The sequence below is a fragment of the Solanum stenotomum genome, chromosome 6 (assembly GCF_019186545.1).
Source record: "Solanum stenotomum isolate F172 chromosome 6, ASM1918654v1, whole genome shotgun sequence".
In the NCBI taxonomy this organism is placed as follows: Eukaryota; Viridiplantae; Streptophyta; class Magnoliopsida; order Solanales; family Solanaceae; genus Solanum; species Solanum stenotomum.
Genome location: NC_064287.1, coordinates 39,899,429 through 39,916,827, shown reverse-complemented (window position 1 = coordinate 39,916,827; position 17,399 = coordinate 39,899,429). Strand labels below are relative to the sequence as shown.

The following is a 17,399-nucleotide window of genomic DNA, read 5'->3' as shown; positions in this document are numbered from 1 at the left end:
AGACTGCAATATACACCAAAAATAGGCATTATGTTCACATCCTATTTAGAAGAGACCATCAATTAGAGTGACTGAGCGAGTGCATCATCTCCCTTGCTAGGCACATTGCAATGACCAAGATCATATATAATGGTAGTATGGTACTATAAAAAGGAATACTACTTCTGGGAGTTAAAGAGTTGCCATTCAAAGAGAACACCTTTAATGCAAGAGAGTTCAAAATTCATCAACCACGACGTGGGCAAACGTTAGCAAAATGACCTGGATCACCGCAAATAAAACATCTGCCAGTTATTGGTTCACCTGTTGCCGACACAAATGACACATTACTGGAATGTGCACCACTCTGGCCACGGCCATGGCCACGACCACGGCCACCTCTTCCGCTGCTAGTGGATGCAGAAGTATTTGCACGCTCTGCTCTTCCTCCATTGAGATTATCTTCCCATCTGTAGTACAGATAAAAAAAGGTGTATCAACTAAACAAACTACTTTAACGTAATCAAGAACTGAGTAATACAGAGGTCGGAGCAATTATAACGAAGTTCCAATGTTAGCAATTCAATTTTTTCGTCTTCCTGAATAGTAATTACCTCCAATACATAAAAGAGTTATAGCAGTATGATGATGTGATTTCTATTTGTAAATGAGTGTAGCTATTAAAGTGAGATAGACTGACAGTGTTTTACAGATTGCCGAACAGATTATGATATTGTCAACTATGACATGTCTGAGGCAGCTTATTGGTGAAGAACTATAATTAGTTCTCAGCATTTACAGGGTTGCATCGTGATAGATCATGGATCATATTATAATCAAGAATTGGAGAGAGGAGGTACAACAAGATAGAAAATATTTACATATAGTAAGTTTGCAGGTGGAAACCATGTATAAATATAAAAACTCATGTTGAAATTTAGTTTTCCCTACACAAAAAAGTTGCACTCCTGTGATTGACATGAAAAGAACTTTCTTCCCCTGTTGTTGGCAGTATTGGCAGTGCGCAAAATGCAAGGTGCTCCACATGAATTACAAGGGATTGAAGATTCTCCTGCATTGTCAGAAGGGATCAACTATAAAGTTATTGAAGGATCGTAACATTCAACATAAGGTGGTGCATGTAATGCACATGACTTTCTCAAGAGAATGCACCACTGAATGTACGCCTGTCCTGCTTATTACAAAGGCGTCAACAATGTCATTTTAATTAACAACAGAGAGGAACAAATACTATATCACATCACAGACCAATATTTTTCACATTTTGAATTCTATTTTCACAGTATCACTTCATGTATTCTTTAGTTGCTTTAACAATATTCTAATTGATAGGGTGAGAAGTGGAAAGACTAGAGAGTAAATGTAACTGGAGAACATCCTTACGTTGGTAAGGGATATAAACAGCTAAATAACCCAAATTGCAAGGATATTTCAATTCTCATACTCAAAGACCAATATGGTGGCCAAAGGACAAAGTGATAACTTCTGCTTCATTCCCAAATTCAACTATGGCTACAGAAGGAGGGTGGGAAAGTTGCAGGAGGTGTTGATCATTGTACACAAGATATACAGATAAGGTAACAGAAGAGCACCAAACCATTGTCAACTTCCTGAGCCCGAGTAGTGCGACCACGAGAAGCCTGTGAAGGACAATCATTTGACAAATGCCCTGTTTGCCTGCAGTATGCACAAGAACTTTGTGCTCTGGAATTGCCTCTTTGTGCACTGCTGGATGCTGTAGGGTTCCCACGTCCTCTGCCTGGCAAAAGAACCCCAGCTACAGTCAGTCCTAAGGAGACAAGCATATCACTTGGGAAATTAAGTTCCTACAGCAACAAACAAATCATGATATTCATACCAAAAGTCTCAGATTGTTTGATTATTATGCAATCACCAATCTTTCCTAACTAAATCGTTAGATTGAAAAAAAATAGATTACTCAAAAACGTGTTGGTTAAAAGTTTTAGTTGGTTAGCAAGTGCAGGTGGCAGCCAAAATAGTCGACAAAGTTTCTAAATGAAAGTCAGATGATTAATGTTGACAAGGAGACTGCTTTGGTAGTTAGTTTGAACGAGTTGTAGTTCCAATATTTCTCTCTTTATTTTCTTACTTTTGTGAAGAACGAAGAACACAATTATTCTTTCAAACTTTTATATTCAAAGTAAATTTATGAATTCTTTCAACCCTTATTCTTGTTGTTACTCATCATGACTAAGGGGTTTCTAGTTTTACTTCTTGAAAGTCAGTAATTTTGAAAGTCATGAACAGAAGCTTTGTGTAAGAGAACCTAATTATTATTTTTTTGAACTTGGTAAATTTTGTGTAAGAGAACCTAATTATGTCTAGCATTTAGTCTAATGAGATATTTATGGAAAGTTATAAGAAAACTTGCAAAGAAAGCTTAAAAGAATTTCAATGAAACGAAAATGAGCTGTATTGATTGTTGTGATGATTAGATGATGTCCACCTCTATACAAAAGATCCTACTCGTAACTATGACCGGTAGCCAAGGGCGGAGTTAGGGGGTGGAAGGGTGTCATCCAAACCCCGTTCGCTTACACTATATATAAGGTCAAATTTGATTGCTAGGTACATATACTACTTATGTATTGATTCTTTGACACTACTTAGAAGCTTGACTCAATGGTCAAGGGGGTTCAAAATTTCCCAAGGTCGCTAATTGACTGGTTCCAGTTCTTGGTCACTGCAGTACTTTTTTCTTCTTTTTGTTTTTCTGGTTTGGTCGTTGCCTACAACTTTCAGCCATTAAAGTACCATTTTCCAGATTTCTTTCCCATCAGTAGAAGTAAGGCTCGTTACTTGTTTCTATCATCCTATCTTTTATGCTTAATTAATATTTTTTTTATTTGTTTAGACACATCAAATTTAACTGTCATAATAGTACTTCAACTGTAATATGGTTACCTTTATCAAAAATTAAAAAATACTTCAACTGTAATTTTATTTCTCTACACAATTTTCCCATTAACAAAAGTGTACAAAATAAAAGGAAATGAGTCACCTGTAGCAAATAGGTTTCAAAGAACATAAAAAAAATATCATGACCATATACTCCCTCTATCCCTATTTACTTGTCCAATTTTGACTTTTACTTGTCTCTTTTTACTTGTCATTTTTGACAAATCAAGAAAATACAATATATTTTTTTTACCTATTATGCCTTCAATTTATTTAGATAGTTAATGTTTTCGAAAAAGGTAGAGCCTCTTTAATGAGTAAATTGATTTTGGAATTCTATCAATTAATAAGGGTAAAATGGTAAACTCACTATGTCAATTATTAATTTCTTAATAGATGTATCAAGTCAAAAATAGACAAGTAAATAGAGATAGAGGGAGTAGTAACATTATGATATTTATTTTTATCATTTTTAAAAAATTGGTGAGTTATTTTATTTTATCTTTTTAAAAATATTTTTCTTCAATTCAAATTTAAAAAAATCTGTTTCAAATAAAATTCAAAAACTAACACCATGTAATTCAAAAAACGAATTCTATCAATTCAAATGATTTTCTACTCCCTCTATTCTCTTTTAAGTGATTTTCTAGCCTTTTCAATGTGTTCCAAAATAAGTAATTTTGTAAGAAATCAAGAAGGTATTAATTTTATTTTTTTTCAAATTTACCCTTTTAGAAAGCACAAGAACTTTTAAACAGAATTGATGGAGCATGAAAAAAGTAGGAAGAACTGATAAAAGAGACATGACAAGGTGAGTTAAAATTTGGGTAAGTTGAAGTTAGTTTTGTCCTTCGCTGCCCGGCCCCATTTATCATCATGCAATCTTTTTGTACTTATTTTTTTATAATTTGAACCTCCTCCGTAAAAATTATGTCTCCTCCACTGTTGGTAGCATATCTTCCCAAGCAAGTCATGATTCTCGGGGTTCCTTACAATTTTCTCTTCCAAACAAGTGACTATTCCCTATGAAGCCTATTGTCATTACCCGCCACGTCATCATGCCACTCAAACGCCACATGGCATAAATTTGTCCATGTGGAAGACTTACATTGGAAGAACAAGGAATATTCTAGAGAAATATGGAGATTTTTCATGGAAGAATATAGAATTGCATAGAAGGTCCCTAGAATATTTTAGTTATGTAGAGAATTCTAGAAGAACTTATTTGTAAATATGTAGGGACTTGCTTGACAATTATTATTTACATATTAGCCTCTAAGTTAGTAGTATAAATAGAGGGGAATCCATTTGTAATGGAACTGTGAGAAATATAGGAAAACAATATTATTGAATTGTTGTATCTACATTATTACATAGAGACCCTATTTATAGACACTACAATAGACTCTTTTTCCAACTAGGACACTACAATACAATCCTTTTTTAAGTAGGACACTACACATTATTCCTATTACTATTTCTATTCCAATTCTAAGTAGGATTGTATATACTTATTCTAACACTCCCCCTCAAGCTAGGGCATACAAATCATATGTATCTAGCTTGTTACAAATGTAATTAATATGAGGACCGACGAGGGGATTGCTGAGATATCTGCATGATCACTTGACTTCACAAAATTGACAATCAATCTCAATGTGCTTAGTCTTCTTATGAAATACTGGATTTGATGCATAATGTCAGTCGATCATATGCTTGGTCTTCTCATGAAATACTGAATTTGATGCATAATGTCGATAAAACACAGAGTGATAAAATTACAGTGTTGAACTTCCCAAACCAAGCTTGCAAGACTGTTTCAGACCATAGAGTGACTTACGCAATCGACATACAGGGCTACTAGACTCCCCCTGAGTAACAAAACCAGGTGGTTGCTCCATATAGACTTCTTCTCAATGTAGCGGTTGCCGAAAATTGCTCAAAATCTAGTATAAAGTATATGGATCGTGTTGGAATCAATAGATGAGTCGATATTAAACAAGAAAGTCACCGAAAAACTGGTTGAAATATGCTCATACGTCGGAGTATTAGATTTGATGGTTTAAAGTAGTCACAATCTAAGAAATAAAATTATATGGGTAGGGTCAAAATGATGGCACGACCCAACTGAAAAAGAGAAACTATATGGATAGGGTCGGAATGATTGCACAACCCTACGCAAATTAGATTTGAGGGGTCACCGGAAAGACGAATAGAAATATGCAAATCAAATATGAGGAGTCACCAAAAAGACACACGATACTATGCAACTCAAATATGAAAGAGTAGTTCGGAAAAATCCACAGTATTACGCAAATTAAATATGAAAAGTAGTTTGGAGAGATGCACGATGCTACGCAAATCAGATATTAAAAAAAAAGTAGTCACCGGAAGGATGACACAGTGCTATACATATATGATATGAAAAAGTAGTCACCGGAATGATGACACGGTGCTACACAAATCATATATGAGAAAGTAGTCACCGGAATGATTGCACGGTGCTACACAAATCATATATGAGAAAGTAGTCACTGGAATGATTGCACGGTGCTACAAAAATTAATTATGAAAAAGTAGTCACCAAAAAGATGGCACGATGCTACATAAATTAAATATGAAAAAATAGTCATCGGAAAGATGGCACGATGCTACACAAATTAGATATAAGAAAGTAGTCACTGAAAAGATACACGGTGACCCAACTTTCGCTAACATAATCGTTGGCCAAATGGGCAACATATATGGGTAATAGCCACCTGTCGGCAGCGGAAGCTTTTTGATTCTCTACCAAGATCGTAGAGGCTTTGATACCATGTGAGAAATATAGAAAAAATATTATTGAATTCTTGTATCTACTTTATTACATAGAGACCCTATTTATAGACATTACAATAAACTATTTTTTGAACTAGGACACTACAATACAATCCTTTTCTAAGTAGGACACTACATACTATTCCTATTACTATTACTATTCCTATTCCTATTCTTAAGCAAAATACTTTTATCTCGATCCAGAGCAGAATTTGTCCAGGGTTATGGCTCAGTTCACATGTGAAATACTGTGGGTACCTCACCTTTTAATTGAAGCATGTGTCACCAACAAAACTTTGTACGATAATCAAGTTGTTTTACACATTACCTCAAATCTAGTGTACCACAAAAGGATTAAACATATTGAGGTTGATTGTCACCTTATTCGTGAAAAGATTCGAGAGAACCTGATCTCCACTAGCTACGTAAAGTCGGGAGAGCAATTGGATGATATATTCACAAAAGTCTTCATGGAAACTGGACAGAATATCCTTGTAACAAGCTGGCATGATTAAAATTTATGCTCCACCTTGGTGGGAGAGTATTACAGAATCATTATAGGTGTACATTACCTTGTGTTTATTAAGGTTTACAGCACTACATTATCTTGTATATGATAATATAGTTGATTTGTAGGGATTTCCAGATCTAGTTACCATATTCACTACATTTTGTACATATAGCATAGTTTACTTTGACCGACATTACAAGAAATTCCTCCAATATTTTGTTCAGTAACACAAGCTTAATACTTATGAATGAAATTACCGAAACCTCAAATGCAAAAAATTCATAGTATTAATTTGACAGCAACTGAAAGGTATCTAACTTTTAGGGCAGCTGGATTTGCCTTCATTTTGTTTATGGTCTTTCTCTGAGAAACAATAGTGAGTTTGGATTTGGTCCACAGAGAACTGATTTAGGAATTTTTCCATCAATCACTTTGGGTTTATTTTTTGAAAAAAAAAATATATCACTAAACCACTAAAAGAATTTTTTTTGAGTTTTCATAAGGGTGAAATTTAATTAGAATAATACCAACCAGACGACAGAGACTGCTACTAATCGTATTTCAAATAGAACATTTATCGATTGAAGGGGAAACAATCAATCTAGATAATAATTCACTTGGGCAATAATGCAAATGGATTTCAGCTTTTGCGGAGTGTTCCATTTTCAACAAAAAGAAAACCGTAATACACTTCCTTTTTCTTCCAAAAAAACGGAGTTCACTTTTTCCATTTTGTTTTCCAACTATTTTTTGGAAGAAAATAAAATGCATGTTCTCTAATAGAAAACAAACCATTGTTTTATGGAACTTAAATACTGCCTCAAAAAGAAAAGCAAACTATCGAAGTTGGACATGAAATTACATTAAAACAAAAAAGCACTACATGGGTGTCCCTTACATACCTGAAGTGTTGGAATTATTGCGAGAACCAGTTCCGCAAATTTCTACAAGCTGCCTAAGAATATCATCACAGCCACCAATGCAACCTGACAAGATTTATAAATAATGCACGGCTACATTACTGCATTATCTACCGCCTACAGGCAACAATAAATTGTGTTGATGCACTTACATAAATTAAACTAGTAATGGCAATATTATTTTGAAGACATTGTATTACTTCTATGCTAAAAGACAATTCCTTGCAGCATGTGACAATTTACTCTTCTGTCAAAGTCTCCTCTCCTATTTTTAGTTTACCCTCCCTTTGTACCATTGAAAAGAGAACACAATCTTATATAGTAGCACCAAGAAATGTTCTAGTTTATTGGTGAAATTAACAATGTCCAACTCAGTTGTGCTGTCAGCAATGACACCACAGTAGTATCATTCAACTTTGTGTAGCTCTTGGAAAGTTAAGCAAAAAAAGTTCATTTTGGTAATGCCTCCACATCTCCCTTGCTGTCACTACCCAATCTGAAGTCCCGCCAACCTTCAACACCCACCAAACTGTAAAGTATTTAAACTTGGAGAAGATTTGACCAACTTTAACAGTTTATCACAAATGTTGCACACAGAAAAGAAAAGGTGGATTGCAATTTGCAAATAATTATTTTCGTGACTTTGAATTCCATTTTGTACATTATCTTGGAGCATATTCACCATTCAGACTTCACCATTAGTATTTGAGAGTTCTTAAAATATATGTTCAACATAAAGAAAAGATTAGTTTTGTTAAATAATTGGAAATGAAGTCAGAAGATAAAAGACCAAAGACAAGATATTGAGAAAGGGAGCCACCACACCTTGTACTTCTTTATTCATATTTGTTGAAGGAAAAAATATTTTTTATTATTTAATGTTCCATTGGACAATAAAAAGGGATAGGGTTTCTCAGTAAGACTTAAACTAGATCACAAAACAATCCTATTCTCCAGCGTACCTAAATGTTGAACACTGTAATTTGGCGGTATTTCCAGTCGTCGAAATTTAAACTGAATCTTGAAAACAGGTCCTGAAAGTCATATTCAGAAATCAGGAAACCAAATATGGAAAAAGATGTAATAAGGGTACCCAATCCAGTACGAGATAAGAAGAATTCCAAGAAGCAACCTGGACTGCAGCTAGTGCACGTATTCTCAGTAACAGAAGCTTCTGAGACAGATCCAGGTAGCCAGACAACATTTCTGCACTGTATGAATCAATCAAATCATATCAAAATACAATAAATCACCAGATAATCTTAACATATCATGTGAATAGAATCTCGACATTTAGAATGGGAAATGTTGAGAATATTGTAATGACACAGTATCAAGTGGGGACTGTTAGAACTAATTCTATTGATTCTTTCCTGATATTAGGTACCTAAAATATTAGCACTTGCACAATTATTATTTAAACCAAGGTGATTGAGGGAATAATCAACTTCAGTTTTATCCTCCTTGTTTTATCATTTCACATGGAATTAGAGCATTTGTGCTAAACTATTTGTTGTGCAATCACTAGTATCATCAAAAGAAAAAAGATCACCACTGCACATTTTTCAATGATCGCAAAGGCTGTCCGAATAATTGTCTTTTGGTAATTGGTGTTGGGCAAAAACCAATGTCACCAATAGAAAGACCAAAACCCAGCTGAAAAATATGTCTAACGTGCCTCCATGCACCAACTGATCTCCAGTCTCTGGCAGCAAGCCAGTTCACACTCCGAGTACGATTTCCTGCCACCTTCCAGCGAGATTCTTCTTTTGTGAGTATCGCCTCTTTATCCTGACTCTATCCATCCAATTTCCTCTCAGTTTCCAGCCAGTCCTAGCCAATTTTCTGATATTGTTGGGCACATTGGTAATTATATCTTCATTGATCTAAAGCTACTTTGTCAAATAGTTCAATTTTGTGTTGAAACTTCTTTGGTTCATCAGAATGTTAGTCAGATTGGATATTTTTGGTTCTATAAACATGGGATCCAGCAACTTGAACCAAATAATCACCATAGAACCCTTGAAAGATAGTGCAAATTGTCTATCTTGATCTTCGTCTGTTCAATTATGGCGCAAAGTACAAGGCGTTCAAGATCACTAGATCAAACAAGCCACGAATATTGATGAGAAAGTTTAGGAAGAATAGGGAAAAGGTTGATGCTCACTTGTGTAACTGTTAGTTTTGTCCCACACGAACAGTTATTTGATTTAGTAAATAATTGCTAAACTCTTGATTTTATAATTAGGGAGTTATTTTATAAAACCTCCTAGTACCCACTGTGAAAAAATAAACGAGAAAAATATTATTGAAATAGTGTATTCTACATTATTACTCCCTCCGTTTCAAAAAGAATGACCTCCTTTCCTTTTTAGTCTGTTTCAAAAAGAATGACCTCTTTCTTTTTTTGGTAACATTTTAATTTCAGCTTTCCACGTGGAATGTTTAAAGCCACAAGACTGAAGGGCAATTTAGTTCATTTGACATAACTTTAATTTAGGACCACAAGATTCAAAAGTCTTCTTTATTTTCTAAAACTCCGTGCCAAGTCAAACCAGGTCACTCTTTTTGAAACGGACGGAGTACAATAAGTCATATTTATAGAAGCTATATTATAATCCTATTCCAAGTAGGACAATATATACAATTCTATTCATATTTCTATTCTAACACCCACTTTGATGGATAGTGGGAATTAACCACTTGGTCCCTCTCTCTGCCTATTAAAAGAGAATAACCTATTCCATCTACAGTATTCTGAAAGAACTACAGAAATGAAACGATAGAGAAAAACTGGTTTTCTCAAGAAGACAAAATCAAGTGCTTCCGCTCAATTCAAGTCGAGATTCAACAAGTTATGGCCAATTCGGGTATGTAGTCTTGACTGAATTACTGATGTTGTATGTGTACGTGAAAATCATTAAGTTCCAACAAATATGAATAACTGGTAGGATTTCATGATAGATCGTTTATGAATCACAGTCTAAAATCCTTACAATAACCTCTTGTGAAAGTCAATTGATGCTCTTGTTTCATCCATTCTAAGCTTGCTTTTTAATTTGGGAAAAAGTTCGTGATTTATACAGAAATGACATATTTCAACTAAATAATGTGATTTCTCAGTTGACTAACTTTACAAAGCAAGATTTGGATATGTAAATGGTATACAAGTACAGTTGACCCTTCGGGGTGATGCAGTGGTTTGGGCTTGGCACTTCCATGTTGAAGGTCTCAAGTTTGAAACCCTTGCCAACGAAAGCAAGGGGTTTGCCTTTTGGGTCGAGCTTGTCGTACCGAGCTTGCCTAGTGCGGGTTACCTCTCCTATGTGGTTTGTGAGCTATTGCATAGGAGTAGGGGTTTTACCCTGTGCGCACCCAAAGGGTAGCAGTTGCGGGTTTCCCTTGTCATAAAAAAATGGTATACAAGTACAGTCTAAGTTTCAGATTAGCGTCTATATACGTAGCTACTTATCTTGGATAAGTTCAGGAAGCATTTCTAGGTAATTAAAGATAGAAAAAAGGAAATCGATGTTCCTTGCCTGATCTGTGATGGTACCGCATGTTGCCGACGTCAACTTTTTTTAAACTCAACTGTACTTCATACCCTCTTCTCCTGAACACCTAGAGATTTCTGAAGAACTACCAATTCATCTCCTACAGCTCCACCAGTCTTAACTTATCAGAGACATTCACACTCCTCATCTGGTCCAGACAACTCACGCTCGACACCAGATCTCTTGCCAGTTGCAGACTTGTCTCCCTCACTGAGTCCTCTATTGCTACTCAATGTGGTACTCATTTTATTCGTAATCCTAATTATACCTATCTGAGTTATCATCACTTGTTATTATCTTACTATGCCTATGTGTCATCACTTCCATCTATTTATTTTTTTTGAGATAAGGGGAACTGATCACTTCCATATATTTTTATTCCTAAGACTATAGATGAAGCTCTGTCCCATCCAGGAAGACGACAAGTATGATTGATGAGATGGCTATTTTACACTCGAATGGTACTTGGGAGCTTGTTTTTTTTTATAAGGTACTTGGGAGCTTGTTTCTTTGACACCTAGAAATCAACGTCAATTTTCAGTATGCATACATGATAAAGGTTGGCCCTGATGGCAGATTGATCTGACTAAAGGCATGTTTGGTTGTCAAGGGTTATAAGCAAATCTTTAGACTTGATTATGGTGATCCTGAGGATGAAGCATATATGATGGAGCAATCTTATGATTAAGTTGCTCGAGGGGGGTGTGCCGGTTATGTTGGTCTATATACGGTTTGAAATAGTCATCGAGCATGGTTTGGCAAATTCAACACAATTATTCAAAAGTTTGGAATGATGAGGCTAATCATGTCATATTTTATTTACATACTGCTGTAAATCTGTGCATTTATTAGGATGTATATGTTGATGTTATAGTTATCACAGGCAATGATCAGGATGATATAACTAAATTACAACACTTCCAAACTAAGGATCTAGGCAGATTGAAGTATTTCATAGGCACTGAAGTCGCTTAGTCCAAATAAGGAATTCTCATCTCACAACGTAAGTACGCGCTTGACATTCTGAAAGGGACATGAATGACAAGATTGTAGACCCAATGATACTCCCATGGATCTAAATGCTAAGCTATCCTAGGGCAAGGGGAACCTCTTAGTGATCCTAAGAGATACAAATGGTTGGTTGGTTTCACTGGCGTACGCAGGATTTTTCGTCAGCAATGTCACCTTTTAAAATGAGAACAATAAATAAAATAATGTAATATCATATTAAAAAAGGAATAAAATATAAATAAAACACAATACACTTATTGAACTATACCTTTTCTAAAAAAATAAAATTTAAAAATATTACTCCCTCCGTTCCATTTTATGGAAGGTAGTTTGACTCGGCACGGAGTTGAAGAAAGAAAGGAAGACTTTTAAAACTTGTGATCCAAAATGAATGATAGAAATTTGTGTGGCTATAAATCATTTCATTAAGGGTAAAATAGACATTTTATAGTTAAATCTTTTTATATAGAAATGTGTCATTCTGTTTGGGACTGACTAAAAAAGAAAGCAAGTAACATAAATTGGGACAGAGGGAGTATCACTTTTCTCGATTAATTTTCTTTTTTTAAAATATATTCAAATAACTACATTAAAAATAATAGTACTATTTTTTTTCTATGCAAAGCGAAACGATCACTTTTATTTAGTGGATTTCACAAATTATCTGTCTAGGTTTGAAGACAACCTAAGCTATGGAATAGCAGCACCAAACCAATTGAGCTAAACACCATTTTTGGTTTAAGAAGTGTCAGCAGAATTATATATCCTTTATACCAGTTTTTCCTTTTTCATATAAACATATTTAGTACATTTTTCCGACGAAGCAGTGTCACGTGACACCCCTTGATACTTCGTAAATCCGCCCCTGGTTGGTGTGAGAAATGAAGTAACACAATCGAGGAAGATAGGAGAATGGATTGCTTCATCATACTCTCAAGCTATTGGGTGTTTAAATGCCTTCAAGGTTTACATAGTTTCAAAGAAATAATATCCTCCTTAATTGATTCTAATTAATATAAACCATATATACATACTTTAATCATATCTACATGATTCTACAAAATCTATGGAATATTCTCAACACTCCCCCTTCAAGCTAGTGCATACAAGTCGCACAAACCATGCTTGTATAAGGAACACAAGAGAAAGCTTAGCTTAATTGTTCGATGTATACCTATTCTAAAATGGGAGGATGTCAAGGTTCTAAAAGAATCTCTAATTGATTCGTACTGATTCTACAATATGTTTATTGTTATATCACAGCCCCCCTCAAATTAGTTGTATTTATGTAACTAACTCGGGGACTGGCAAGAGATTTGGTAAATAGATTTGCAAGTTGACCATTTGACTTTATGAACTTTGTGACAATGCCACAGAGAATACCCTTCTCTAACTAGACCACCCTGGCTTAGTATTCTGCTTCCACACTAGACCTACCAACTACATTTTGCTTCTTACGCTTTGAAGACACCAAGTTACATCTAATCAAATAAGTTGCTCGGACTCTCCAAAAATGTTGTCGCACCAGTGTCGGATCCTCCAATAATGCACTACTTTTGAAGGATCCAACATGCACCCGATGACATTTTTGAAAAGTCTGAGCAACACAGTAATCAAAACATATCTGAAGGTGGAGCGTCTATCTGAAGGTGACTTCCCAATCTGCATTTGTATGGGCACACTATGCTCTATCCTTGTAAAGTAATTCTTTCGCGGGAGCAGCTTTTATATAGCGAGTTTCTATATAACGAAGGATATGGACAACGGCAACTCAATGGGTATCACATGGAGAGCTTGAAAACAGACTTATAATGCTTATTGAAAAGGCAATATCACGTCGAGCCACTGTGAGATAATTCAACTGACCTAGTAGAAACTTGTCATTTGGGTTCATGGGAGCATCAACAGACCTACAATTGGCCAATCTTTGTTTCCCTAAAAATATCAAAAGCATACTTCCGTTGTGATAGAACAATACCTGGTATGAATTGGGCCACCTCAATGCCTAGAAAATATTGTAATATGACTAGACCCTTCGTATAAAAATGTTGAAAAGGTGTTGCTTCAACTTAGTGATACCATTTTGATCACTGTCTATTATGACTATGTTATCGACATAAACCACCAAATAAATGCACAAATTTCAAGCAAAATGATGATAGAACACAGAATGATTTGCCTCACTACGCGTCATGCCGAACTCCTGAGCAATTGTACTTAACTTACCAATTCATGCTCTTGTTAACTTCTTTTGACCATACAGGGATAGGCATAACCAGCATACAAAATCTCAAGACACCCCTAAGCAACAAAACTTGGTGGTTGGTCCATTTATATACTTCATCTTCAAGATCACCATGGAGAAAACATTCTAGATGTTTAATTGGTAAAGAGGCCATAACAACCACCATAGAAAGAAAAAGATGGATAGATGCAATTTTAGCCATTGGAGAGAATGTATCCCTATAGTCAAGTCCAAAATATTGAGTACAACCTTTGGCCACTCAACGTGCCTTAAGTCGATCACTTTTACCATCTCGGCAAATTTTCATTGCATAAACCCACCAACAGCCACCAGTAGTTTACCTTGAGATAGAGTTACAATTTCCCATGTGGCAATACAATGTAAATTAGACATTTTCTCAATCATAGCATGTCGTCATCTTGGATGAGAGAGGGTTTCACTGTAGACTTAAGGATACTAACAGAAGACAAGAATGACACGGCCATAACAAGGTGATAGAAGACAATAATAACTCAAACTGACATAACTGTGTTAGGATTAAAGAGTGGAGTGAATACCATTTTCGAAGGGCAATTGGAGGACTAGAAGAAAAGTTCACAACAGGTGCTTGATCCAATGCAGAATGAATCATTAGGACTTGATCTAGAGATCTTGCAATGATGATAAGTTACGAGAGGTGAAGTTGGAGGAGCTCGTAGAGCTAGTGGTTTTGGAGGAGCTGATGTAACTGGAGAAGCTGGTTAAGGAACTGGAGAGGTAGTCAAAGGTCGTGACGCTGACAAAGAAAGTGGTACTAATAGAACTCAGATTGATTGCCTTGCAAGAATTGCAAGAGAAGGTAAGTTTAGCAGAGAACCAGCTAGACTGAAAGCAGCTACTGAATTGTTGTGTAAATAAAATTTGGTTCAACAATGAAAAATGACAATCTATATTTGCAGGTCTTATCTATTCAGGAATTACAGGCTCCCTAGAAACAGTTGTGCAAGATTTCTACGATAGCTATTGAACAGAATTACAGGAAAAGCACCTACTTGTGGGTAACCCAAACAACCAACCATGAAGTTCCCATCCTGCATTAAATGAAAATTTTATCAGAAAATGTGCATAAGGTAGGAAAAATCTAATTAGAAAATAAGAAGCAGCTGACTATAGAAGTGCAAATCAGACATAACACATCCTTAAGCATGCAACTGTCTCATATACCCCAATCTAGCCAATAGATGATTTCATGCAACAGATAAGCTATTACCGGCTTTTGTCTGAGCACCATATCTGACTCTAGACAAAGTCCACATCTCCGAACAACATCTCCAACTGCTTGTTGCTCGCCACCACTGGATCTGTTTGATCTGCAGAGCCACAATTTTTTCAGGCAATCAAAGGAATGAGCATAAGTAAAGCAAGCAAAAGACATACCTTTCAAAGAAGATAGCCATGGCTTCAAGGAGCTTTCCTTTGTTTGTTCTGGCCTGAAAAAAGTTTTTCCGAGTACATAAAAAGTAACGAAGTGCCTTGAACCTAATGGTACAAAGAAGCAGTGTGTCTCATTCTGATTATTATCTTAGCATAGGCATACCTTTGTCGCCTGAACAAAAATGTAGTGAAGCCCATTTCCAACAAAGTCTAGCTATAATTATGTTACGATTTACACACTTGTCTTATCCCAAAATTCTTTTTGTAGGACCACCAGCAGGAGATGCTGAAGATTCTAAGAAACAGAATGATCACCGTTTCTAACATCTTAAATCATTGGAAAGCAGGTGAGGTCACTGTTCGATTTGATCTTGGAGCTGATATTGGGAATAGGTATCTCACATGCCTTAAGGAGAAACAATATGCAACTAGGTTAGGGGCCATGGTTGTCAACAGAACTCTCCCTTCTATAACAGTTTGAGCTAACGAAGTGGACATACATAATCAAACTACAGAGATAGCATGTGGGGCCAATTTAATGGCAAGTTAGAAAACTAGTAATTTCTTTAATATATGAAATATGCAGTGAATATGGTGAAGTAGATGACAGTTCTGGTTCCTCTTTTTTATCTGAGAAGATAAAAAAATCTTGAAAAGCATCTGTATTTTCTGATTTTTTTTATTGACTTACATCTGAAAAGCAAGCTTTCATCTGCTGCAAGCAAGTTTCTAGAACCTCAGCCTTTCTCTTGGTTCCTATGCTAACAGCTTTCATATCACATTCCATCATAGCCCGGAGATATGGTTTCCATAGTTCATAACTGTAATAGAAAAAGAAAAGAACAAAAAGGTAAGTTACCTACGTATTGCAAGCCAGTATTTAATGTAATAATATAAATGTTAGTGCATTGCAACAACACAATCAAGCTTAGAAGAAAAATGTGAAGACAACATGAACAAATGTTAATCACCTAAATTTAATATAGTGGAAAATGAACCATAAATTTGTTTAGTTCAGATAACAACTTTGAAAAGAAATATGATTATTAAATAACTTGTGCAACAATGTGTTAGGTTTTAACAGTCAAATAAATGGTTTTCTAGAAAGCTCTCTGATTCCTCTGACACCACGGCTTAAAGTCGCCGTGCTCTTTATTCTTTATAGATCAGAGAAGTTGAAGGAAAAATCTTAGGGCCAGAAGTTGGAAGCTGTACTCTGTAGTTCTTCCTGCCTCATTGTACATGAGAACACAGTGATTCTTATCAAGTAATATTGGGCTAAGAAAACAATGCCAATAGCTTTAGCACAACATGCGACATGGAGCTAGTGAAATCTTTTTAGTCTTTGCTTTCTTTCAATGATGTTTGACCATCAATTCTGAAGTCTGCAGAACACTGTTTCTATTCAAGTTGGAAAGAAAGTTGAAAAACCTTAAAGAGCTCACCAGATCACATATCAATTCATTTGAGGGTCTATTAACACTTCTAATGATGTGGTTCTAACTCAAGAGCCTGATGAATGTAACCTTCAGATAGCTTACGAAGTCGTTATCTAGCTCAGACAAGAAGAATTTGGGGTAGGAAAGAGAGAACACCCTACTCAACTGGAAGACCCTTTTAGAGTGACATGCACTACTACCAATGTCTGCCTTGACTTCTAACCTACATCCGAATTCCAATGAACTACAATCTGCATTAACATACCGCAACTGCACTGCAACTAAATCTTAATTTCTTGGAGACTGGAGGGTTGACATCATTTTTCACGAACTCAGTAGCTAGCCGCAAAGAAACTACCTACAGGCTACACCAATTCCAACCGTTGTTCCTCAGGAAGTTCGAGGGGAATTGAAAAATATAAGTAACATAATCTTTGATGTTTTATAGGGAAGGGCATTATTTGCTGTCACTTCTTCCTTTGCCAAAAAGATGTCCCTAATCTATCAGATCAAACAGTTCCACTACTCAAGCTATCCCAATTAATTGCTACCAGAATGGGCATCTATATC

At 35.6% G+C, this 17,399-nt stretch overlaps 1 protein-coding gene across 2 annotated transcripts in view; it reads right to left on the bottom strand.

Annotated features, from left to right (window-relative positions):
• The window catches only part of LOC125866832 (DNA topoisomerase 3-alpha), a 53,508-nt gene continuing 36,109 nt past the window's right edge, over positions 1-17,399 (bottom strand). Inside the window, exons 13-22 of one of the 2 annotated variants that reach the window (XM_049547196.1) lie at positions 16,082-16,211; positions 15,394-15,446; positions 15,227-15,326; positions 15,009-15,047; positions 8,300-8,378; positions 8,130-8,201; positions 7,150-7,233; positions 1,598-1,759; positions 931-1,051; positions 1-449 (exon numbers count right to left, since the gene is read on the bottom strand). In XM_049547196.1, the coding sequence (XP_049403153.1) occupies positions 227-449; positions 931-1,051; positions 1,598-1,759; positions 7,150-7,233; positions 8,130-8,201; positions 8,300-8,378; positions 15,009-15,047; positions 15,227-15,326; positions 15,394-15,446; positions 16,082-16,211 (1,063 nt within the window). In that variant the 3' untranslated portion in view covers positions 1-226. The remainder of the gene's footprint in view (positions 450-930; positions 1,052-1,597; positions 1,760-7,149; positions 7,234-8,129; positions 8,202-8,299; positions 8,379-15,008; positions 15,048-15,226; positions 15,327-15,393; positions 15,447-16,081; positions 16,212-17,399) is intronic. The other variant, XM_049547195.1, reaches the window with a different exon arrangement.